The 23,197-nt window shown below is 53.2% G+C and overlaps 1 protein-coding gene and 1 long non-coding RNA gene across 6 annotated transcripts in view; one reads left to right on the top strand and one right to left on the bottom strand.

The window, feature by feature from the left end:
• Nucleotides 1-285: 285 nt before the first annotated feature.
• LOC136288721 (uncharacterized) lies at nt 286-5,342 on the bottom strand. Its single transcript, XR_010720559.1, has 3 exons — nt 4,468-5,342; nt 944-1,012; nt 286-843 (listed from the first exon to the last, which is right to left on the bottom strand). It is a non-coding gene; the product is annotated as an uncharacterized lncRNA (long non-coding RNA).
• ATP11C (ATPase phospholipid transporting 11C) overlaps nt 4,252-23,197 on the top strand; it is a 56,506-nt gene continuing 37,560 nt past the window's right edge. For 4 of the 5 annotated variants that reach the window (XM_066182216.1, XM_066182220.1, XM_066182219.1 and 1 more), the window contains exons 1-2: nt 4,252-4,408; nt 21,456-21,575. In XM_066182216.1, coding sequence (XP_066038313.1) covers nt 4,382-4,408; nt 21,456-21,575 — 147 coding nt within the window. In that variant the 5' untranslated portion in view covers nt 4,252-4,381. Of the gene's footprint in view, nt 4,409-15,622; nt 15,782-21,455; nt 21,576-23,197 lie in introns of those variants that run through there. The other variant, XM_066182218.1, reaches the window with a different exon arrangement.

The raw sequence follows: 23,197 nt of genomic DNA, 5'->3' as shown, positions 1-23,197 counted from the left end.
TCTCCATTGACTTCATGCCACGCCGGGCGTCACAAAAATCCGTACAATATTTGGAAGACATGGAAAAGCCGACTGCTTGTTTTACAGACGGCTCTTCATCCTCCAACTGGCCACACGATGGCAGAAGATGCAAAGAACGTTGCAGAACTAATTTTTTTTTTTTTTTTTTTTGAAAAAAAGCATAACAACCCACAACCCGGTGAGGGTTCGTGCGTTTCCCGAGGCCAGAGGGGAGCCCGGCTCCCGCCTCCTGCTGCGGTACCCGCCAGGGACTGAACCTCGGAAACCTCCATCGCCGCGAACAGCCAAAACAAGGACAGGAAAACTGCTTTGTGAGAGGATTTAATGGATTTGCTCAGGCTGTGAGGTGTTCAAGGCAATGCCTCGGGTCGCTCCGTTCGCAGTCTGAGCGCTGGGCAGCTCGTTTTCTCTGCTAATTGAAGCGGCAACGGGTTGCAGCCAAGCTGTATGGTGCAAAATTCTCCCTCGGAGAGGGAGCTTGTGGTCCCTTTCCATGGGCAGGGCATTGCCTGGGTGAGGGACAGAGTACCCTTTGGGTACTGCCTGAGCCTCCGCACGCTGTTCGCGGCTTTAAAAGGCACATTAAAAACAGATTTCCCTTGTAAAGACCCGTGAACTGATGATATAATTGCCACCAAATCAGCAGCGGAATCGCGCAGGCTGTTCCAGGGTGTGAAAAAGCCTAGTCAGGGTTGTTTTCTTCCTCTCTGCAGGGCTGGTTTCTGCTGAGATGGGGGTTTTGCTGCCCCAGGGCCACTGTGTCAGCAGCAACAGGGGGATGACAGCTGCCTTGGTTTCTCCAGTGAAACCCTGCCTTTGGCTCTGCGGGGTTAAGTAAGGAGATGGGTGGATTTAAACAATCTGGTTCACAGCAGGACACTATGGCTCTGCTCTGGCCGAGTTTGGGAGACCGGACACTCACCTGTAGCTCTTCCCCAGCTGTGCTCGGACTTACTTCATCCAGGAGCTGCCTGGAAAAGGGTCTCTGTCCCTGTTGGCAGTGCATTAAAGCTAATTATCTAATGTTTAATTCTGTATCACAGCCCAAGTCTTGAATTTTGCTTCTAATCGCAGCAAATTTTAAAAGAATTAAAGATACCAGCATTTCAAACTAAACTGGGCAGGGGCTGCAATGTGTACGGCACAGGAATTTGTAAGGACAAGCGCAGCTGCACGGATCCTCTCTTCTGCTGGCGAGACCAGCTCTACTGATCAATTAATTCAGGTAAAAGGTGAGGAGCAACTCACCTCTAGCAATTTACTGAGGAGGAGAATAGAGCTATTTTTCTGTGGGCCAGGTAAGCCAGATCGCCTTGGCCTTTGGAAACATGCAGGTGCCTGACCCCAAAGGCTGGTGGTTCACTGGGCATGGCTGGTCTGTCCAGCACCTACCACAGAGCCCTCCAGCAGAAAAAAATATCTGAGAACAACAGCTCCCTCTCCTCGCCAGCACAGGAGAAGAAAACAGGCTAGAAAACATCATGCAAGTAACCCAAAAAGCAAGGCAAAAGCTGCAGGGTAGTGTTGGTCTAACTTTAGCTCTCTGTTGTTTTGTGGAGGAGGGAACTCTACAGCCAGGCTGGTTAGGCATTATATTAAGATGTCTAACAATTGCCATTCATTATTTTAAAATGCCTGGCATTGTTTCCTGGTTTCCTCTGTTGTGGTTAGGCCTTTGTGTGGAAAGGTGAGTAACAGCACAGCTGCACCGGGAATAGAGGGAAGGTTCCCCTTGGAATGCAGATGAGTGTTGGCTGTGCCCTCAGGAATGCTGCCTTGCTCCGCAGGGATGTGGGAGCCTTCGCTGATCCATCTGCCTCGGGAGAAGTGGGGTTAAAACACCCCCTGCCTGTCCAACACCTGACTTCTATTTCAGTGCTGGGGCAGGCTCAGATTTATCACACTGTGTAAAACTGCCAGACAGTGGGTGCTTATGTAGAGCAAATGTGACTGGGTTTAGCCTTAGTAAAATCAATATGATGCTATTTGCGCTTTTAAAATGCAAAGTGAAAAATCCCTGTGTGTTTTCCAGGTCTCTGGAAGCTGCCAGGCACTCCCTAAGCCCAGCTGTGGTGCCACAAGGTGAGTTTTGCTCAGTTTCCGAGGACGAAGCTGACTTCAAAAAGGGGGCAATGCAAGCTGCTGAAATGGCAGTGGCACTGGGGTCCAGGAGCCTGCCCCACTCCTGGAGGTGCTCGGAGCTGTGAGCAAGGGATAGCACCAGGAAAACTCCCTGCCCTGCTGCAGAGGATATTGCTCCAGAAAAGGCTGGTTTATTACTAGGCAATAATGACGGTGAAAACGTAACAACCACATGTAGATTTTGTCAGGCTCCATGTTGTCTTTTTCATCTTGGCGTCGAAAACACAACAAAAACATGTAGATTTTTTAAGGTTACATCTGTTTTTTTTCGGTTTTGGTGGCTTACATTAATATTCTCATGCTCTGTGCCTGCTTGACTAGGGAGAAGCTCCCTGGAGGAAGCATTTCAGGCAAGTTTTGCTTCCCCTCTTGCATTGTCGTGGTCTTGGGAAGGAGGTGTGTGTTCAACCTGAGTGAAGGCTGTAGGCACCAGGGAGTGCTGGGCAGCTCTGGGATAAGAGGCTGCAAAGCTGCCCTGGGAATAGGCTGGCCTGGCTGGCAGCTAGCTGAACCACAAGAGTTTCTAGTAGGGAAAAGTACCCAGAGACTCTGAACAGCTTTTGTGGTCAGACATGACTCGGGAAAAATGCTCCGAGGTGTGTTTGTGTTGGCTGTTTGAGCCTGGTGCCCGTGGCTGGGTTCTGCACCAGAATGTGTGCTCGCAGTCCAGAAAGCCAGCCCTGCCCTGGGCTGCGTCCCCAGCAGGTGAGGGAAGGACTCTGCCCTTGTCCCACTCGTGGGATCCCCACCTGCAGTGCCATGTGGGCCTGTTGGAGCAAGTTCAGAGCAGGCCATGAAGATGCTCTAGGGGCTGGAGCATCTCTGCTGTGGAAACAGGCTGAGAAAGCTGGGGGTGTTCAGACGTGGAAGAGAAGGTTCTGAGGAAACTATTTAGAGGCCTTTCCAGTGCCTAAGGTGGATGCAGGATTGCTGGACGGGGACTTTCCATGGGGCAGGTAGCTATAGGGCAAGGGGGAATGATGCTTTGGCAGCTCCCAGAAGGGGCAGCCCTGTTTAAACTGAAACAGGGCAGGCTTGGATTAAAAACAGTAGGAAGAAATTCTCCTCCCTGAGAATGTTTTGGCACAGGTTGTCCAGAAAAGGTGTGGATGCCCGAGGCCAGGTTGAAGGGGACTAGCGGAAGGTGTCCCTGCCAGGGCGGGGGTTGGAACGCGATGGTCTTTGAAGGGTCCGTTAGGGCACAAACTGTCCTGTGCCGGGGCACAGCACGGGGCCCCGCACCGGGGACAGACACGGAGGCGTGGGGAGGGCAGGGCTCCAAGCGCAGCGGGGTAACGATGCCCCTGTCCCCGCGTGTCCCCGCTTGTGGGTCTAACGGCTCGGGGCGCGGCTGTGCCCTGGCCCTTCCCCAGTCCCCGTGTGTCTGACGGCTCGGGGTGAGGCTGTCCCCGTGCCCTGCCCCCGCGTGTCCCGTGTCTCCGGGGTCTGAGGGCTCGGGAGGCGGCTGTCCCCATCGCTGTGTCCCTGTCCCTGTGTCCCCATCGCTGTGTCCCCATCCCTGTGTCCCCGTCCCCGTGTCCCCGTCCCCTGCCCCCGCGTGTCCCGTGTCTCCGGGGTCTGAGGGCTCGGGAGGCGGCTGTCCCCATCGCTGTGTCCCTGTCCCTGTGTCCCCATGGCTGTGTCCCCGTCCCTGTGTCCCCGTGCCCTGTCCCCGCGTGTCCCGTGTCTCCGGGGTCTGAGGGCTCGGGAGGCGGCTGTCCCCATCGCTGTGTCCCCGTCCCTGTGTCCCCATCGCTGTGTCCCTGTCCCTGTGTCCCCATGGCTGTGTCCCCGTCCCTGTGTCCCCGTGCCCTGCCCCCGCGTGTCCCGTGTCCCCGGGGTCTGAGGGCTCGGGAGGCGGCTGTCCCCATCGCTGTGTCCCCGTCCCTGTGTCCCCATCGCTGTGTCCCCATCCCCGTGTCCCCATCCCCGTGTCCCCGTGCCCTGTCCCCGCGTGTCCCCGCCCTGCGCAGTGGCTCCCCCCGGCGGTGGCGCGGGGCGCTGCGCCTCCCAGGCTGCTCCGGGGCGGCGCCGCCCCCAGCGCGGCGGGACAAAGCGGGGCCGTGCCGTGCCGGGCCGGGCCGGGCAGCGCCGGCGGCATGGAGCGCGGAGCGCGGCGGAGCCGGCGGCGCGGCCCGCAGCCCGAGTAGGAGCCGAGCCGGGCCGGGCCGGGCCGGGCGATGCGGCGGTGAGCGCGGCGGGGCCGGGCGCCGCCGCGATGCTCCGCCGCAGCCTCAGCCGCCTGGTGAGTGCGGGGCCGGGGCCGGGGCGGCGGGCGGGCGGGCAGAAGGTCGCTGGTATTACCTCTTCGCCTCGTCTCGGGGTTGTTTTCCCTCGGCGGCTCGGGAAATCCCTCTCCCCGCGGGGTCCGCCCGCGGCCCCGGCGCCCTCGGCGGCGGCTCCGTCCCACCCTGCGAGCCCTCCAGAAGTTACCTTTGCTTCCAGAGGCCAAACCTCGTTTTTCTTCCTCTCCAGACCTGTCGGGGGGACTTTCCCGGCCCGGCGGCGCTCCCCGCACCGCGTGGCTGTCCTGCGCTGGGCGGGATGCGGGCTGCTGCCCCCGCCGCCCAGCCCGTCCCCAGCCCTTCCCGCTGCCACATAAGCCTCCCGGAGATGTCACCGTGACCTCATTGCTTGGCCTGGCCTCTCTCGTTACTCTTTTTTATTATTTTTTTTTTTCCTTTTCCGCAGCAAATGCGAGGGAAAACCCAGCGTTCCGACATGGTTTCGGGCGCTGCCGTTTATTCGGCGGTGTCGGTGATTGCGCAGTGCGTAGTTAGCAAAGTTGGCGGAGTTGGGGCGGTGGGTGTGCGGTGTGAGCGCGGCCCGGACACCCCGGGGGGCTCCGGAGCCGCTTCCCGGAGCCGCTTCCCGGGAACCTGCCGGGATCATGGGCTCTGCCCGCCAGGCCGGAGACGTGCCCTCGTGTTCGCTTTTGGTTTCCAGCGAGATATTTCCGCCAGATTTTCCCGGCTTGCGTGTAGCGCTGGGCACTCTAAATCCCCGTTCTAAGTCCGGAGGTGGCTCCGCGGAGCTCGGCGGGGCGCGGTTTGATTTTTGGGGTTGGTTTTCCCCGTTGGTAGTCTGTGTTCCTGTGGCAGGCTCTGGGTTAGCCCTGTGGAGAGCACACCTACCGCAGCAACCATTGTTTTGCAGCCTCGGGGACAGATGGACCAGGTGGAAACTCGCTGCCCTGAATTGCTGTGGCTTCGGTGCCTTTTTGAGCTTGGCTCTGCCCTCTGTGCTTCCTACCCCGCCCGCCCTGGCGGGAGTTTGTGTCCCAGTCGTGTCGAGAGGCGTTTGTGGTTGGAGGCATCTCCGCGGAGTTCAGTTAAAAGCTGCTTTGGGTGGTTCAGTTAAAAGCTGCTTTAGGTGTCTCCTTCCTGTGAGCGGCTGACTGGAGCTGCCTGTCTGGGTTCTGGACCCGGCGCCCTCCGAACTCGTGGGGAGCAGTGCCTGCCCTGCCCGGGGCTCCCGCACGGTCTGTGTCACCTCTCTGAGTCCCCTGGGGCTGGGCAGGGGGCCTTCGGGGCTGCCGGGGTGTGATGTCCTTCGAGGCGGAGAAGGAGCATGCCGAGCACAACCCGGGAGTTTCTGAACGCTTTGTGCAGGGCTCAGCTGTTGCAGCGGCTGTTTGGGAGGGTAGGGGTGGTTTTCTGGCTGGAGGAACAGCTCTGCTCAGGGACCAGGACGGAGTGCCGGGTCATCTGCAGTGTTGGTGTGGGGCTTTAGGCGTTGTTTCCACCCTCCTGGCTTTGCAAGCGGCATTTCAGCAGCAAAGAGCTGTTGGTTATCAAGCTGGAGCAAGTGGCTCGCGTCCCCCCGTATCAGCCTTCGGGCGAGAGAGCGGCTCCTGCCGTGCTGCTGCAGCTCTGCCCTGTCCCCAGCCCCGCAGGGTGCCACAATGGGCTTGGGTCAGTCCTCTCCCTCCTGCTCCGTGCGGGGAGAGGGAAACCTGTCCCTGTGGAGCTGTCCCCGAGGTGCTGTCTTGCCCTCAGTCATGGATGGGTAGCGCTGGGCTTGAAGGGGTGCTCATCTTGTGGCAGTGGCATTGCAGAAATTCACTGCGGGCATTAAAGGCTGCAAATTTTCTGACACTCAAGGTCCCATAGGGCTACTCAGACAAACATTTTAACCTTTCCACTGTGTGGTCTCTGCCTGAGACAGCGGATATTAAATAACACCAACTGATATTAAAAATCCTGTTTTCAGTTGTAACTCACAGCTTAGGCACAGTGGATGTGACTTGCCCTATCAACATGACTGTGGCTCTGTTTTTTCCCTCCCATAAATTCTTATCCTGGATTGGGCATGAAATGGGATGGTAAAAAGAGCAAGAAGGGTTAGAGTGGCGCGTGTGGGTCTGCTTGGCTGCCTGGGGGTACAGACTGATGCTCTGCAGAAACAAATTAGATTCTGAACTTCGATTTGCATCACTGAAATAATCCCTGTCAAAGGAAGAGTGGGGCTGGGATCACTGCGGGGAGGTGGGATTGAACTGCCGTGGTTAATCCACTTTTAGGAGATACTGTCAACTTGAAAAATAACTTTAATTCTTTTTTGGAAACAGATTCTAGCACTGGAGGCTTATTTTTAGTCTCCTGCTGCTTGTACGGCTGTTGTGGGGAGGACGTGTGAGTGGAGTGGGGAAGTTTGTGGGTGTCTGGGAGAGGATTGGGGTCACTCTGCTGTGCCGGGCTCCTCACAGGGCTGGAGTGAGACTGTCCAGTTCCTGACTTGCTGGGAAGTGCTGGTCCCTGTGCTGTGCATCAAAGAAAAGAGCATCACAGCGTGCTTTTTCTTACGTATTGCTCTCCCCGAATTCTTTGGGTGCATGCAGACAGCTGTACCCCGGGGCCACGGCTCTGCACCACGGCTCTGCCAGTGCCCACTCGGGCTGGTGTGAGAAAGAGGTGAGAAATGCAGAAAGAGAAGTTGCTGATGCCCTCGTTGTTTTCAGTTTTTCTCCCGATTTGCTTTTATTTAAGGCCAAGTCAGCCCTGTGGACCTGCTCACAGTGCGGGAAGGCTGGGATGGTGGGTGAAGCACCCCAGGGTGCTCTCCCTCCTCTTGGGATGCCTCCTGGGTGCTGTCTGAGCCCCTGGGCTGGTGCTGGCCTCTCGTGGTGCTCTGTCCCGGCTCTCCTGCCTCTGCAGTCAGTGCAGTTCCTTGCTCTGGTGCTCCCCTGTTTGTGTTCAGAACCTGGGATAAGTAAGAAAACAACAAACATTCTGTAATGGGGAGCAAAATTCTTCTGCTCGAGTGTTTGTGCAGTGTGTAACAATAGGATCTTAGTTGTGTTGTTCCAGTTTAATTAAATACCTTGGGGCCTGATCCTCTTTGCAGCCCGTGCCCTGGTAAATCCCTGGTGTTTGGCAGGTGCTGGGCTGGTTGTGAGCTGCTGGTTCTCAACACTACTTGCCTGGGGTTGGGGTAAAAAGGTGCCTCTTGGATGGGTGTGCAGTGGTTGTCCCTGGGCTGGACCCGTGTGGCTCTGTGTCTTGTCCCAGGCTGCGGTGATATTCCCCCTCTGCTCCTCTCCTGGGGTCTGCATCCCTGTGTCCTGTGCAGTGGGGGCACCCCCAGCCTGGTTATGGGGCAGGTCCTGCCTGGGGCTCTGCAGGAAGGTGCCCCGCTGAGACTGTTCAGATGGCTGAAAACGGGAAGTGGCCCAAAGTCGCTTTTTAGGTGGGAGGTGAATTCCCAAGGCTTTTTTTTCCTGCCTCAGTTACCAGCCGGCACTGGGGAGCAGGAGAGCAGGGGCGGGTGGGGAGAGCCCCTGGGGTGCCCTGGGCAGTGTGGGGCTGCTCCCTGCGCAGCTCAGGGGGATGCTAGGAGCAGGGCTTGTGGAAGGTGTCCAAGGCTGCAGTGGAGGATGCTGATTTACTCCCCCATCTTTAGGATGTGCAGCAAGTGTGTAATAAAATCTATTTTTGGACACAGAGCGTATCTGTGATTTTCTTTCACACTTGGCTTTCTTTTTTCTTTTTTTTTTCTTTTTTTTTTTTTTTCCCCCCATGGAGTGTGAACCAAACATTAGTGTGTGATTGCAGTTCCTATTCTAATAATAAAGATGATTACAGGTAGGAGTTGGCGGCTCTAAGAATTGTCTTTTCCCCCTAGTCCAGCCGTGTTAACACCTGGAGAGTGAGGCTGCGTGTCAGATACCTTGTACCTGACTGCCAGCTTCTGCAGGAAGTGTTTTGCTTTCGTTGATGTGACAGAAACCTGCAAGCAGCAGAGGTTGGGGCTGGGATGTCTCCGTGACACCTGGTAGCAGCTCTGCTTGGAGAAATCCCGCACTTCCAAAGAGCGTGGATTTTAGTGAAGCCACTTGAATTTTTCATGAAAATTGCTGGAATTTCATTTTGCAAGACGTGCTTAGCGTGATAGCAGCATTCCATGTGCTCAGGCCAGTTCCCCTGTAGCAGCCACAGGACAGCCCATGCTTGACCACAGGGAAGTCAAGGGAGGCTCAAATAGGGAAGCTGGAACTGCAGAAAGCTCGAGGTTGCAATCCCTCATTGCTGCTCCTTCCCTGGAAAATGGGGACACAGGAGTTTCTCAAGTTCTGGGGGACCTAAGGGTTTCTCACGTTCCTGTAACCATTTCCTCCTCAGTGTCTCCTGGCTGTAGCTTTATTCCCAGAAATAGCTCAGCCATTTGGCTAAAAATAAATAAAAATCAAACAAAAACCTTGGCCTGGGATAAACAGCTGTGTGGAAGCGTTCATCTGGCAGTTAAAGTTTGGGGAAGTTACAGATCACTGTAGGGAGGGCTGGAAAGCACCAGTCAAATATTAATGGTAAGTGATGCTTCTAATTAAACCTGTGGCATGCTGAAACTTTTCTATGGAGAATAACGAGTCTTGGCTGCTTTTTCTTCTTCCCTCCATACCACTGTTCTCCCCAGCTGGTATTTTGCTAAGAGTAATGATGATTGTCTGGGCTGTGCGGGAAAGGTTTGGAGCTGAGCTGGCTGGAGCTGCAGCTGAAGACATGGCAATTTGCTTTTCATAATAAAATTTGTAAAAGCGAACAGGACATCTATTAATAACAGGCTTTTCAGCCTTGCCTTTAATTTCATCCTGTTGCCTTTGGTTTATGCCTTTCCTTTTTGATTAAAACCGCTGTTTTCTGGCTGTAGCTGTCTCTAGTGGAGAGATTTATTTTTTTTTTTTTAAGTGTTAGTTAAAAGCAAAGCTGATGGGAGCGCGTTCACGGTGTCTGTAAGTCAGATGAAACCTTCACACCCAAATTAGCTGTTGTCTGCCTGTGGTCGTGTTTTTAGCAATGCAGGTTTGGTCCCGGTGAGCATCTTCCTCTCGTGGCGCCGTGCTTCCATCTCTTACCCCAGAGTGTAATTCCCTGCGCTGTGGGACTGCGTTCCCTTGGGAGACTTAAACCCACTACCTTTGCTGAGAGAGTGCTGGGCTGGCCAAGTGAGGGAACATCCCTGTGGCCAAGATGTGCCTGCCAGGGGAGCTGGCATTGCAGGGAGTCACTGAGCAGGGTGCCTGGGAAGGGGGAGTTTTCCAAGCAGCTTGGACACGGGGTGAGCGAGTGTGCCGTTAACCCAATTGCCTTTCCTGGAAAAATGTTTGCTTGGGGGATTTTTCAGGGGAGTTTCCTGCGTTTACTGTGTGGGAGGCTGAAGGGCAGCAGGGAGGTTTTCCTGCATGGCTGGGGTGGTCACTCCTGTGGCTTTCTGCCCAAATGTGTCCCCTGCTGAGGGGAGAGGGCAGCAGGACAGGCTGTGTGCCCTGTGCCAGGACAGGCTATCCCGAGGTTAGCTTGGAAAATGCCTTTCCTCTGCATCTAGACTGAAACCTGCTTCTCGCCGCTCATGTTGGAAATATTTCTGTGCTCTCTGAGCTCTGAGAAGGACGGGCTGGTTTTTCCCGAGCAGGTTTCGCCAGGGCTGTACACAGGGCATAGCACACATGCACAGGGTGCTGTGGGCTTCACCTGCCTGTGCTCTCCCCAGCCAGCACACCTGTGTCCAGGCCTGGCTTGGAGCCCCGCAGGTGATGCTGTGGCAGCAGCTCTGCCCCTGCCAGCTCCCTCACCTCTTGCAAGGAGACAAGATTATTTTTCCTGCTTCGGTTACCAGGTAATATTGAGGTTCAGTGGTGGGGCTTTGTAGTGTTTTGCCTTGTTTGCTTGGGGATTTGCAGCTTTCTCTAACTGGGCAGGCTGCAGGCAGGGCTGGTCCCCAGCAGCTGGGGGTGCTGGGCCGTGGCTGTGCTTGGTGTCCCCTGCTGTCACTCAGGAGCCTCACGCTGCCGTGTCGCTGTTAGCAGTGGGCACAGCACGAAGGACACACTGAAATGGGCTCTGCCCTTGGGGACCCTGTGCCGGCCAGAGGGGCGTCCTGCCATCGCAGGTAGGTGACAAGGACGCTGCTGCTCGCGTTGCTGGTGGGTGCAAGCCGTTTCTGTTGGTGCCATTGAAATAACTGTACGGCAATCCTGTGTGGTTTTGCTCCCCCGGCGCTGCCTGCACCCTTTCGTGGGCTGGCTCCACGGGCAGCCCGCAGCCCCCGCTGCTCTGCGTGTGACCATCACTCTGCAGTTCGCTGCTCTGCCTTCAGTTGTCCAGCACGGCCACCAGTGTCCTGTTCACTAGGTCTGCCTGGGCTGGGTGACGTTTGGATTGGGCTGTCGGTGTTTTGCCTTTTTGCCATAAACTTCACTCCAAGACTTGAGCGTGGAGTGCCTCGGCCCTCCTGTGGGAGGAGGGCGATGCTGCTGCCTGTGTGCTGCAGGGGATGGCAGAGGGCGGCAGCCTGGGCTAAAGCTTGATGTTCTGACTTGTAGCCTGGGGAAGCAGTGAGACTTGTGTTTTAAAAGGTCTCCTCTGCCTCCTGCCCTCACCTGGCTCCTGCTTGGCAGCAGCAGGGCTGCTGGGTCAGGAAAAGTCTGTTTTGCCCAGAGGCTTCAGTGACTTTTATGTGTGTATATATATATATATGTATGCATTAAATATACATGCATGCAATATATGCGCATTAAATATGCATATAAGCAATATACAGAGATGCATTAAATTTATGTATTTATTTTTGCTTATGGGCTCTTTCTCAGGCTTGGCCAAAACCCAGGGAGCTGCTGGGCAGTGATTGGCACAGGCACTGCTCCGGTGGTTGCAAAGTGCATTTGGATACTGAGCCGCACGTGGCACAGCGGGGTGGGGAGAGGAGCTGAGGCTCCCTGGTGGCAGGGAAGCTGTCCGAGGTTTTGCTTCTCTTCCCCTCTGTCATTTTTCATGCTCTCATAGAGATGCTCACTGCCACAGATGCTGATCAGAACCGATACCCTCTGAAATGTTTAGCTCCTTATGCAACCCCCTCCTGCACATGATTTGCAGTTTGTCCGCTCCTGTGGGCACCTGTGGCATCCTGCTGACTCCAGTGGGTTTTTTTTTCCCCCCTAAACCTCAGTGGTGTTGTTCTGGATGGAATTCCAGCTGAAGCCCATTTAGTCTAAAAGCATATCTCCTCTGGCTATCCAGCCTAATTGATAGTGCTTCAGCGACATTTGTCCTGCCCTCCTTAATGAAAGCTTAGTGCATGATCCAGTTGTTTGTAAAGAGCTTTTTGTTTTCCTCCTGCAGCAGAAGGAGGGGTCAGCCCCTGTGAGGCAGTTCTAGCTGGGTATTTGGCTCTCAAATCAGGCTTTTCCTTTTTTCTTCCCCCCCCATCTTGAACAGGATTCCTGTTAAACTCCGTTGTGGCCTTTGCTGAGTAATGCTTTGCTGCAGGCTTTTTGCTCCGGTTTTCAGTTGAATTTTCAGGATCTGTAGGCGAAAGGGCTCCAGCCTTGCTTATGGAGGGCTTGGTAATTTCTTGCTGTGTGTTTTCAAGGAATCTTTTTCACCTGTCATGTCTTAGAGCGTGCTGTATACCTTAACATGATTCTGTGAGATGACTGAAGCGGGAAACTGAGACTTTGCTCACTGGGTCGATGTAGTTCGTTTGCAGTATTGTGGCAAATGCACTGATTTGCATACCAGAGGGATCCTCTGTTTCTTGTGCTGTGAAGGACCTAGAAAAGCTGAGTAAGATGTGCAACAGGCAAGACCAGACAGTTTGAAGCGCTCCTTGGTACTGCCATCCAAGATCTCTTCAGCAGTAGTACAAATTAAATACTGCTTGACTGCAGCGACGCTGTGCTCTGCTGCTGGAGTCTCAATTGGCTTAAGAGTGGAAAAAAATAAAAAAAAAAAAAATAAATCTCGCTGCCGGGAAATTAAATGCGGGGTAAAAAAAAGAAAATCCACTTTTGTGAGCAGCCCTTCCATCTTTTATTACGATTTCTGTGTAATTCCTCCCCAGCATTCATACAAAGCCAAGCAGCTGCTATCTGTAGGGACTCAGACTGCACTCAGGGTGGCTGCAAAGCCAGCCTTGAAATGCAGTATTAATACGTTTTTGTTTTTTTTTTTCCTTCTGTTTGCTTTGGGTGGTGTTTCGCATGCCACTTTTGTTCAGTCTGAGCTGTGGAAGGCTTTTTATCCTTTTTGTTTCTTTCCTCCTTCCTTACGGCTCACCTTTTCTCAACATTGTTTGCTCAGGGAGGGGGTGCAGTAAAATTAGCTGCGGTGCCCAGAGGGCTGTTGTCCCCGTACCAGCCAGATTAATATTGTGGAGCACGTAATTTCCTTGGGGTGGTTTCTCCCAGGGAATGGGTGGAGGTGGGACTTCCCGCTTGACGAGTGCCGTTGCAGTAAGTGCAGGCTGGGAAGCAGTCAGGCAGGGAGAGGAAACCTTGGGTGAAGAAGGAGCTTGTGTTGGTAACTGGGAGCAGGAGTGCTCTTGTCTTGGTGCCTGGCTAGGGACGGAGGCTGATGGGGATGGCTGAGTCATCTCCAGGGATGCTGGCCCGCTCTCCAGCACAGGATGGGCTTGCTCTGCAGCTGGTGGTGCTGGGGTACACCACAGTGGAACCCCCAAGCTCCAGGCCTGAGATGGGCCAGCGGGGCTGGCCGTCCCTGTGTCCTTACAGGTTTCCTGGCTGCTGTGCTGGGCAGTGCTCGCTCAGCCTCTGCTCTGCTGCCTTCCCCAGCCCGGCCGGAACAGCAGCCAAAGGATTTCCTGAAGATAAAGAGTTCTAGGCCGCATGGTGAGGATTTCTCTCCTGGCTGGGTGGGTTTCACTGATCCTGCATCCTGGTGTGACTGTGCCTGCAAGCCGCAAGGGTGAATCTGTTGGTCATTGTAGTACCCGGAGATGAAAATATTCCCAGTGTGGTCTGGGTCGTGGGGAGCTGATTTTGGCTGTGGAGCAAGGGGTGAAATAGGTGGTTTCCACCTCTTTTCCCTTTTATCTCCTGCTGCTTTTGTGGAAACGTTTGTCTGTAGCGTACAGCAAGGGGCAGAGCTAGAAAACCACAGCTTTTATGGTTTTGGAGTTGAAAACTTTGATCTGAGCCCGTGTGAGAGGAGCACGGGGAGGTGCTGGGACATCGTGGGTCCCCATTGTGGGGATTGGGGGCACCCTGGGATGCTCGCGCAGGACTTGGGGTGTCCCTGCAGGCTGGACCTGCCCTCCCTCCCTCTTGGTGGCTGTTGTTTGGGAGATAGGATGGCTTCCCAGGGGACAGGCTTCATCTGGGGGCTGGGTCTGGGCAGCCCTGGGGGCCAGCCCTGGTTTTGGGGCGCTGTGGTGAGGTACGCCCTGGCAGGGCTCTCTGCAGCCTCTGCCCTGGAGTGTGGGCAGCCAGGCAGGCTAGCTTCCCAGGGGAAAGGAAAAACTGCTCTGGGAAATGGGCTTCTCGCCAGTCAGCTGGCAGCCTGGCTCTGAAATGCTGAGAAAACTTAAAAAGGGGCAAAATGTTTGTAGGTGGCAGAGGTCAGAGTAACGTCTGGCCGAGCTGGGATGCGTAACATAGCATTTAGGGGTTTTTTTTGTTTCCATAACTGAGGAGCTCAGGCTTTCAGAGGACCAGAAAACAACGGGAAAACCAACAAATTACAGCTGTGCTGGGTGATGCAAGCAGTGACAATTGCAAACCGGGAGGTTTTTTCCATTTTGCTCTTATTTTAATTTTTGCCAGGCCAAATCACTGCTCTGGAGAGCTCGCTGCCCTGCTAAAATAGCTGCCGATGAACAGACATATGTGCACAGCTTGAGCTGGGGAGAGGAGGGAGGAAGAGTTTTGAAGACAGGAAGACCTCGTTGTATTTGCTTTGTGACCTCTGCAAAACATTTGGCTCTTATTCAAAGCCCTTTTTTCTGTTCTCGAGCCTGAAGTGTTCCTATGAGCTGAATTTTATATGCTGGCGGCATGCTGGTCGAACTTTTCTTTTGGACTGCCAAAAATAAAGATCTGCTCCCTGTGTTTCAAGATGAGCAATGGTTTCATAACCCTGGCTGCCAACAGGGCAGGGGAAATAATAATTGAGGTGCTGAAAACTTCTGAAGGTCGGTGGTTGTGTTTGAGCGGGAGCAATGGATTTTGCACAAAACAGCAGCGCTGAAGTAATGCTGCCCCAATTCATCCCGCCTGGGTTTGGCTTTCTGCATCACTGGTGAGCCTGGCTTTGTACAAAGTGCTGCTGAACAGAAGCTGTGATTGCAGCCATCGTGGCACGTTTGCTGGGAAGATGCACTGCTGCCTGGTTTGAGGGTAGACTGCCTCCAGAAGGAAAAACAAAATCCTTGCCAAAAAAGGTCTTTTCAGCTGTCACCCCTGACCATGGCACTCTTCAAGTCCAGGATAGGGTTGGGCCCTCCTTTAAATTTATTACCTAGGGGAAAAAAACTCTTGTATTTCCTCTCTCCACCCTTACGAAATCTTTCAAGTAGCCTTTTCCCCTGTTCTCTCCACCCAGCCGTGTCTCTGTCTGTTTTTATCGGTGGCCTTGTTGGCCAGGTCAGCTTTTCCAGGAAGTGCAGCCTGGTTGGGCTCTGCTGTTGCCCAGCCCGCTGTCCTTGCTGAAGGAGATCTCCTGTAAGACCATTTGGTGAGGCAGCAGGTCTTGGGGACGTGGGGATGGGCTGGTACCCCTGGCTTGGCTGCACGTCCCCTTGCGTTCAGGGCGGTGTGATCTGGTGCAGTGGCGCCGTGCTGGAGCTCACCACGTGCAGCTTCATCATCCCCAGGGATGAGGTCTGGGTGTTGGCAGTGGTGTAAAACCCCCCAGGTACTGCCCTGTGATTCCTCCTTTGCTCTTGCCTTTCCTTTAGGTCTCTCGTGGTTGTCCCCTCTGCCCCCACCTTGGCTGGAGCCCGCTTGACCCAGCGGTCACTGCTCGGTGGTCGTGTTTTGGTTTTGGGAGCTTCAGCCTCGGCACAGGAGAAGGGATCCTGGTTTAAATTTCAACCTTCTGTTTTCCCAGGGTGCCAGCCTTCCCGTCCTGCTTGGGAATGAGCAGCAAAGTCCCATCCAGTGGGAAATGAGATCGGGCAGTGTGTGCCTTCAGCCCTTCCTCTTGGACCTATGAGCTCTCGCCATTGCAAACACAATGTTGGTTGTTTGTTTTTGTTTTTTTTTTCCAGGGTCTGTGCATATTATTGACCCTTTCCTGCAGGCACAGGGAGAGTGGTGGGGTTGATCCTGATCCATGGAGTTCTCCCTCTAAATCAGGAGATCTGGCTGAATATGTGGTCGTTGTGGGTAAGCACAGTCCAGGCTGCTGATTTATTGAGGGTATTCTCAAGGCATGGCTTGTACCCTCATAGAAGTGACTGAGGACAAAGAGTTATAGAAAAATTGGCAAGGGGAAATCTCAATTAAAAATGTATCAGTTGGGCAATGAGCTTGATGTGCTGAGTCACTTCCCGAGGCTGATGGATGTTTTGGAGAGGTTACGGTAAATTTATGGAGGCTTTTTAAAATTGTGGATATGTTTTCCTTTGTTCTTCTGAGGCTAAAAGAAACAGGAGCTAGAGCAGGCTGTTTTGGGAGGTGCTGTTATTTTTGCAAGCTTTTTTTGTAAATCAGGCCGCCTTCTCTACTACTTTTATGATAAATGGAACAATACAGGAGCAATTAGACTTCAAACTATTCATGAGATTGACGCCAAGTAATGTGATTTAATCTTTCTTTCGCATATATTTAATATAAGCTGTGATTTCATTCAAATGTTTGAGCTTTGTACTCGTGCTGTATAATCTCTGGGTTTAGCAGATGATTTTTTTTTTTTTTAATGCCTGTGGTTTTTATTAGATCCGTTTTCTATGAGTTATTTGTGTTTACTTTGTGGCCTAAAGTTATCTTCAGCAAACATGAAAGGAGAGAGGTTTTTTTACTAGTTAGTTCTGGTTTTGGTGCTTTCTGGAACAGTAGTAAATCAAACGGTGGGTTTTTTTTAGTTTTTCTTCTGCCACTGGTTTTTTTCTGGAAACAGGGCCAGAAGGTAGCACAGACACTTGCTTTCCATATGGGGGATATAATTAAACACTCTGTTTGCAGCTGCCCTAGAAATAGTCCTCTTGAAGTGGCTCCATGTCAGCGGTGCCTGCAGAGCACAGGCTCACCTCTCCTGTTGAACTCAGTCTAACTCCATTAATTTTTACCCAGGCTTGCTAATTTTTTACCCAGGTTTGCAACTTTTATCCAGTTTTATCTGGGTGCCGTGCAGGGTGGTGTGATGGATTCCCAGGAAAAGGGGAGGGGTGCTGAGAAGGAGCCTCTCCCCACGGCAGGCAGGAGCAGCTGTGCTGGGGAGGGACATTTCTGTGGGAGAAGGGCACAGATGGAGAAGGGGAGAGAGGCACGGAGGGACACTTGCCCAGACTCAGGCAGAGAATCTGGGGACTGCTGTGGGCTGCAAATGTAATTCTGCCATCTCTGTGTAATGTTCCAACGGCTTCAAGTCATCAATATGTTGGGTTATTAATTGCGTCCCTGGGCATTTTTACTCCTGGCCTGATGCCTGCAAATCATACCTGTTCTTATCTCCTCGAAGAAAAATTTATAGTGATATGCCAGGCCTCAGGTGACCTTCCATGGGCACGTTGGTGGGCTTTATAAGTTCGGGCAATGCAGGAAAATAGCCATTATCCCCCCAAATGCCTCGATTTCAGAACTGCTGCTGCTGGCAGTACGTGGGCTTTATAAGAGGTGCAAATTTGGGAAGGCTGGGTTACATCAGAGCATTTGACAGAGCACGTTCGCGTGCGAGTTTCTCCCTGGCACGAGAAGGGTGGTGGTGCAGCAGCCCTTTTCCCTGCCAAGCGTGGGCAAAGCCAGGACGGGCAGCCAGCTGCCGGCTTGAGGGATGCTCCTGGCAGAACAGCCTCACTTTGCCTCATCTTTATCTCCTGTGATTTGTGCTGGCTGTTGTCCTCCAGCTGAGCTCCTTCAGGAGAAATCTGGTTTGGATGCCCTGCTGACAGATCGGCTCACTGATGGGCTTGGTTAGGCACTGGGAGAATGGAACAGGAGCTCTGAGCTGGAGCTTGGAACACTGCAGGAGGGACCTGCATCTTTGGGGCTGGTCCTCAGGTGATGCAGGCAGGATAGTGGCTCTGCTCAGAGTGTCCCCCTCCTCTCGGTTCCTGGTGTCTGCAGTGTCCCCCTGGTGCTGCTGCTATGTTCCTGCCAGCTGCTGGCAGGGACAGGGTACAGCAGATGGGTCTGTGGTCACCTGCTGGCATCCCCAGATCCTCCAGGCTTGGTGGGAGAATGCAGCGTGGCTTCCCTGGCACTGTCCCCACACCGTGGCCGCTTGGACTCTGCTAATCCCTGCAGACAGCTCTGCTTCTCCCAGTGCTCCCACAAACACCGTGCCTCTGGCCCAGGGAGGTGAGAAAGTGCCTACGAGGGGAATGCAGTTGTTTATTTTCCTGAATTATCCTTTTGGCGGGCTTGTCTCTAAACAGCAGGAGAAACTCTGGCTTTTGCCTGCACCAGCTCACTCCAGCACCGTGGACTGTGTAGAGCCCCACCAGGCAACGAGGCAGCTGCTGGAATTGCATCCAAGTAATTTTTTTTTTTTTTTTGCCATCAGAATTAAAATTTTTCATGAAAGGCAGTCAGAGAAAAAAAAAAAAATCGTCTAAATCCTCTCCCTGCTAATCTGCATATTTTATAATTTTCCCCAAAGGCTGGCAGTTATTCCCTAAATCTGCCTCTAAGTCTCCGTTGAGAGCCGTTATTAAGACGTAGCAATCTATTAAGGACCCGGCGAGGAGCCGGGCTGGGCTCGTCAGGGTGAGAGCTTTTAATTGCTGGGCTCAGCCCGCACCTCCTGCTGCAGGCGAATGGGGTGGTGCAGAAGAGAGAGATTCACCAGGGCCTGTGGCGTGGCTGTGGGGAGGTGTGACACCGTGGGGCGGCTGAGGGAATGGGAAATGAAATGCTGTGAGTGCTGGGAGCCTGGTAGACCGTGGAGGGAGGGCTGGGAGGCACCCTGGAGTGAGTGTCGCTGTTACCGTGGCGTTGCGCTCCTCTGTGCGGGTGATGCTGCAGATAAATAACCGGAGGGACTGGGGGGTGAGAGCCCTCCGAGGAGCTGGCGCTGATAACGCAGCGTGGCTTGGTCAGCCAGCACACCACACCTGGGTTTGGGTTCTCCTCTGAGGCTTCACATGCACCACGCTTTCTTTGGATAGTCAGGAAATCCTTGTGTATATTTTCCCAGAAGTGCTTTAAGCAGAACTCTGTGGCTTCCGTGCCAGTGCCCTGTGAGTGGCAAACCCTCACCCTGCCTCTCCCAGTGGCACAGGCAGGGGAAGCTGTCACTTCCTCCCTGTGCTGGAGGGATGCTCTCCAGGCACGCCTGGCTCCAGAGCCGGGACAGGGGCACGACGGGGACCAGACGTGGGGACATCTGTCTCAGATGCCTGGTACCTCTGGCGTGGATGCATGGCTCTGCCTCCTGGGGCACAGGTTGGTGTGAGGAGCGTTATTGGGATTGCTGGATGAGGAGTATTACGGCTGGCACTTCCATCGTGCAGCAGATACACCAGGGAGCGTTTTTTGGGTGTAGTTTGGAGGAGGTGCTGTTTGTGGTGGTGTGGCTGGGAGGATGGTGGTGTTCCCCGGCTGGGAGTGTGTGCCAGCCCTGCCCACGCCTGGGAGCTGCTGGAGGTGGTCACTGCTGGGTGCTGGTGGCTGCTGCTGGCTCTGTTGGGAGGTGCAGGGACATCGTGGAAGGCATGAGAATCCTCCTGCTCTGAGCATCGGCCACTGGAGGTGTGAGGGTGGCTGCAGCGAGAGCGGTCAGCACACCTCCCCAGGCGTGGTGACATACTCTACACCATAAGCATGGTGTGAAAACACTTCTTTAATTAAAGGTGCTAAGACATGGGTGGGAAACAGAGGAATGGAAGAGCTGCCTCTTCCTTTGGGCAGATTCTGCTCGTGGTGTAACAGGATCCATTCAGTTGTTGCTGCTCCAGGTCCACTGGTTTTAGCTGCTTAATTTTTTTGGTTTTGACACTTTCCCCAAGCTGCAGATAGTCCCAGGCCTTCTGCCGTAGCATGTTTTTCTTCAGAGCATCTTTTCTCTAGTTGGGTTTAGTTTGCACCTTGGCAAGCTGCCTGTGATGAGCCCTGTGGGCAAGGGGATGCTGAGCTGGATCCAGGGCTCTCCAGGAGCATCCCTCTGCAGCAGGCTGAGCCCGTGCTGGGCAGCTGACATGGGACAGGGGTTTGGCATCTTTGACACCGGCTCTGGTGGAGTTCCAAAGCAAGCAAGTTGTAGGGTTGAGGATTAGCATGGGTAAGTGGAGTATGAAGAGTATCTGATGGTGTTTTAGCAGCCCTGCTGCTTGCTAATGCCCTCGAACCATAGACTGCGACAAATGTCTTCCCTATCCATGTTTTAAGATTCAAAGCCTGAACTCTTTCGAAAATCTTATCCTGGTCTAACACCACTGTTTCCTCCTCATCCCTCTTCCCCCATTTGTTCTTAGCAGGCATTTTAAATTCACTGTGTAATTTTAAGTTCAGCATCACAAAATGCTTCCTGGTGCCAGCCAGATCTCCTCCCTTGGCTGTGAGCATCTGTGGCAAGGACACTTTGTTATATGAGAGGGGGAACCTGGACAGAATGCAAAGCTGATTTTTAAACCACTGCACAGTTCTCTTGGCTTTGAAAATAAAGTTTCCTGGTCCACTTAGAAACTTGAGTGTGCTGGGCTGGCCAGAGCTGGAGGCTGATGGAGATGGAGCTCACAGTGCTGCCTCAGCCACGAGAGCTTCCAGTGTGCTGCAGGGACCTGCCTGGCCTCTCTTTGTCACAAGCTGGGAAAGGTTTTAAAATAAGTTGCAAGAAGTTGGAAATTCGACATTGAAGAGTTCTGCTGCTTTTGGTGCATTCAGATACTGTGTTTACTGCTTGTTAACATCCTCTCCTTTGGACCGGGGGGGATCTGTCTGCGGTTTGCAGGGTGCTGTCAGCTCCTGTGGGTGTCCTGGAAGGGCTGTGGGGTGGCTGGGTCTCTGCTAGAGCCCCGTGTTGCTGGTCACAGGTGTCTCAGGGCTTTGTGCAAGGGCTGCTGCTCTCCTGCAGAGCAGCCCTGCTTCCCTGCTGAGCTTATTCTGCTGCAGTTCCCCTCATCCTGCTGCCGTCGGTGGGGCTGTCATCAAGCCCCCGTGACATGAGTCTGACATTCACTTGTGACGTCTCATTCTGCTTTAAGTTAAAACCCCCCAGCAAGCCCAGCTGGCTTCCCAGCACGCTGTGTGTCATCTTGAGGAGTTTGTGATGTGAAACACTCTGCTTCATCATTCGTGATTCTCGCTGAGATTTTTAAATAGCAGAAGCAGACCCTCTTGGTTTTTTGAGCTGCGTGCTAAATCTGTGTGTGCCAGTGGTGGTGAGACATTTCTCATGGGCTTGAGGGTTGGACAGAAGAGTGACTGTAAGGGAGGGTGCAGTTGCTGTAGTCCTCCGTGCAATGAATAAACCCAGAGCTGGAGGATTCTCCAGGTCGGGACTAGGAGGAGATGTATAGGTGCTAAATTGTATTCCTAATGACTTGAAGTGCTTGATAAAGACATATTCTCCTCCAGGAAGGAAAAATAACCCGGCATGGGCTGCAGACACAGGCAGTAGCTGTCCTGCACAGGCAGGAGTGCAGCAACCTGTCCTGGTGGGGTGTAGGGCAGGCTGTGCTCCTGGGAGCTGATGGCCGAGCAAAGGTGTGTTTCAGGCTCAGCACATCCTTGGTTTTGCTAAATGACCTTATGTGTTCTTCTTCATAATTTTGAGTTCCAGCTGCCTTACTTCCAATGAACAGCACGGTGCACTGTGAAGCCGGGAGCTATTAATACAAATATTTGAGTTATTTAGAGCTAAAAGCTGCTCTTTTTTCCCCTTTTGCTGTCTGCCCTGCAGTGTGCTGGGGAGGAGAAGCGAGTGGGGACACGCACCGTGGTGGTGGGGCACCGCCCCGTGTCGGACACCGAGGCCTACGTGGCACAGAAGTTCTGCGACAACAGGATCGTCTCCTCCAAGGTGAGCTCCCCCTGCTCCTCCAGGGGCATCCTCTGCATGGTTTCTTGTGCTGGTTTGAAGGCAAAACCACTGAGAGACTCCCAGGTCAGAAATACAGTTTAATAGGAGGGGGGGAAAAAAGGTAAAATAAAATAAAAAACAACAGTACAGGAGACCCCTGACAGAGTCAGGATACAGCCTGACACCCTGTTAGTTAGGGTGGTGGTGGTAGCAGTCCAGATGGAGTGGTCTTCTTGAGGCAGTGATCCCATAGAAAGGTCTGGTAGCTCTTGTCCAGTGGGTAAGGGCTCCCTGTGCTGTCCCAAACCCCAGACGACATCCAGGTGGGAATGCTTGGCTCCTCCCCCTGGGTGGAGCCTCCCACAATGGGCTGATACCGTTCAATGGGTCAGGCAGTGAATGATGGCCCATTACACAGAGAGAGCTCCGGCAGGGAGTTACCTGTGAGTCGTGGGCAGGCATTGACGGGCCATTGGCAGCAGATAGCCCAGAGGGAGGGGACAAGGGAGACACTGCCCCGCCTGGATTCCACAGCTCCTGAAGATGGTGATAGGATGCACTGGGCACATCTTACATTATAACCTAGGACATTTTTGCTCATGTACTCACCCTCCTTCTGTTTGGTGGTGGGTTTGGGAACTGAGACAGTCGGAATTCCTCAAGATCTTAAGCCATGCCGAGGGAAATACGGGCTGGATATTAGCAAGAAGTTTTTTACAGAAAGGGTAGTAAAGTATTGGAATGGTCTACCTGGGGGGTTGGTGGATTCACCGTCTCTGGATGTGTTTCAGGAAAGACTGGATATGGCACGTGGTGCCATGGTTTAGTTGAGGTTAGGGTTGAGTTGGACCTGATGATCTTGGAGGTCTTTTCCAACCTGTGATGCAGTGAAGGATGAATGCATAGGTGCCTCTGGAAGTGGAGCAGGCTGGTACGGTCCTGACACGCAGCTCCAGTCTCTCTCTTAGTGCTTTTTTAATCTTATCAGTGCCAGCGGGGGTGTGGGCAAATTCCTTTCTTGTAAGCTGGCTGAGAGCAAAGCACATGGGCACATTGGTTTTGTGGGGTTGGGTGATTCTTTTGGTGTGTTTTATGAAGTCTCCTGGCATCCCCTTTGGGAGGAAAAGACAGATGAGGTGTATAATACAGCATGAGATAACAGCAGCTCAAATTTGCAAAAGGCACTGGCATTATTTTATGAAGGGACGTAAAAATACAATTCCTTTTTTTTTTTTTTCTTTCGTTCTGTGGGATTTTTCTTTCTTGAGATAGGACAAAAATAACCGTGCTCTGTTTATCCCTTTGGATGAAAGGGGGGGGAAACATTCATATGGTATTAATGCAGCTTTTGTTTATGGTGGAAAACTGTGATGACACCCATCTGCCTTCTGCTTAGCTTTTTTCCATGACATTCATGAAGCTATTTCAAAAGATTTGAAGCCAATTCGAGTAAAATACCAAACAAGTGGCATTCCATATTGTCAACACAGCTGGATACGTATCCCAGTGCTTTGGATTTGTGATACTCAGCATACACTTAGGCTTCAGTTTTGTTGTACTTGAGCTGCGAGGGGGTTTTTCCCTCTCCTTTCTTTCTTTATGCATCTTGGATCTTACCTGTT

Source organism: Chamaea fasciata, unplaced genomic scaffold, assembly GCF_029207755.1.
Source record: "Chamaea fasciata isolate MVZ Bird 193981 ecotype frontalis unplaced genomic scaffold, bChaFas1.0.hap1 SCAF_4, whole genome shotgun sequence".
NCBI lineage: Eukaryota > Metazoa > Chordata > Aves > Passeriformes > Sylviidae > Chamaea > Chamaea fasciata.
Note: the sequence above shows the minus strand (reverse complement) of the source record. Positions and strands in the feature narration are given on the sequence as shown.